Genomic DNA, 1,996 nt, shown 5'->3' with positions numbered 1-1,996 from the left:
TATTATTATTATTATTATTATTATTATTATTATTATTATTATTATTATTATTATTATTATTATTATTATTATTATTTTCATTAGTATCTTCTTAAAATTCTGTTTCCATTTCTCGCCGAGTATCTTCCTGACACGTAGGGCAGAGAAAAGTATTGTATACATTGGTAGGCCATTAAAACAAACACATCAGATTGTTCATTTACAAAAGCGTGTGATAGGGAAAAGGGGGAAGACAGAGAGAAAAAAGAAAAAAGTAAACATACAATAAAGGGGGGAAAAGAAAGGAAATTCACAGTGAGACAATGTTCTTCTCAATACGTGTGATGTACCAGTTTAGACAATCTTTTGCACTTCTTGCATGGATGGTAAGCCAGGGATTATTCTTAAATAATTTTCAGTTCCTTTTTTGATCATTCCAAGTGCTCCTACAATCATTGGTATTACAACCGTCTTGAAATGCCATATCTTTTCGATTTCGATCAGCAAATCTTTATATTTGCCACGCGGAGGATTTTGTTCCCATCTATCAACGCATTTTGCATTGCTATTGATTTCACTTTCTTTGCAACTACAGTTGCTGCAGTTCCATCATGCTGCTCAACCTGGGTATTATGCAAACTCACTTGAAAACTTTTTGCTCTCCTTCATAACAGAATGAAGCTTCTTACGTCTTTTATGGTTTTCAACGAGCTTTAGCATCCAGTCGTTAGATCTCACGACTTTTATTTTTGAATTTCCGCTCGTTCAGTTACGCTAAATAATACGAAAGCTTATCGTAACAATAAGCAACTCATGACGAAATAGAGATAATTAATCAACATTAGATGATTAACAAAATTAAGAAGTTTTGCTTGTTTTTTTTATTTATATATATTTTGTAGGTTTGACACATTTATTAATGGAAGGAATTATTCTTTCCATGCACAGAAATATCTCTGTTTCGCATCCTCTCTACAAGATTTTGGCACCTCACACACTGTACCTGTTGGCAATTAACAAGTAAGCCTTTTATTTCTCTTGTCAGCACAACAATATAAATCTATAGTCAAGTGGCATCTTACTTTACCGTTAGCAGGGCCAGATTATGACCCGTAAAGGCACTAAATGCTTAAAAGGGTCTGATGATCCCGTGTATATGTACTTCAAAATATAAATAATAATAAACCATAATATATCATTTTATTTTTCAACAGTAGGATGCAAAATAATATTTATTTATGTATACTTCCATTTTATTCATATTCTATTAGTCTTCTACTTTGATCAGATCCCTAAAATTAATCTTGCATATAACATTCACTCCTATACTTAGTAAGGTATCCTGAATCGTATTTCAGCAAGTTTAAAGTGATTTCTTTTGTGATAGTGATCTCAACGCCCAGCACCGCTAGGTCATGGAAAGTTATGTAGTTTTTTTGCTTATATATAACTGAGAAGAATAGACAGCATGTGTGCGTGTGTGTTTCATTTCAAAAATTTATGCAATATGTATTAATAATTGAACTTTTGTAATTTTAGCCGAGGATTCAAAAAGCTGGTGTCGCCTGGCGGCTGGGTTGACAAGACGATGACCGTTGGAATAGACGGAATGTTTCAACTGATATACAAAGGGTACGTTGTTTTTGCATATATACCCGCATACACAGACACACATATGCACATAATATACATATATATGAAACATATAAATACATGTACATACACATGAGATACACACACATACGCACATATATATATACATATGATATATATATTGGTTTCAAATTTTGGCTCAAGGCCAGCGATTTCGGGGGAGGGGATAATTCGATTACATCGACACCAGTGCTTAACTGGTACTTATTTTATCGACCACGAGAGAGCGAAATGCAAAGTCGACCTCGGTGGCTTTCGAACATAAAGACGGTCGAAATGCCACTGAGAATTTCGCCAGGCGTGCCGACGTTTCAACCATCTCACTACTTATCACAGGATATATATATATATATATATATATATA

General features: G+C 33.7%; 1 protein-coding gene across 1 annotated transcript in view; it reads left to right on the top strand.

Annotated features, from left to right (window-relative positions):
- Window positions 1-1,908: 1,908 nt before the first annotated feature.
- The window catches only part of LOC128250349 (allene oxide synthase-lipoxygenase protein-like), a 6,810-nt gene continuing 6,722 nt past the window's right edge, over window positions 1,909-1,996 (top strand). The window contains exon 1 of the mRNA XM_052975186.1: window positions 1,909-1,932. Coding sequence (XP_052831146.1) covers window positions 1,909-1,932 — 24 coding nt within the window. The remainder of the gene's footprint in view (window positions 1,933-1,996) is intronic.

This window comes from Octopus bimaculoides, chromosome 20, assembly GCF_001194135.2.
Source record: "Octopus bimaculoides isolate UCB-OBI-ISO-001 chromosome 20, ASM119413v2, whole genome shotgun sequence".
In the NCBI taxonomy this organism is placed as follows: Eukaryota; Metazoa; Mollusca; class Cephalopoda; order Octopoda; family Octopodidae; genus Octopus; species Octopus bimaculoides.
The sequence above is the reverse complement of the archived record's forward strand: the minus strand, read 5'-3'. Positions and strand labels throughout refer to the sequence as shown.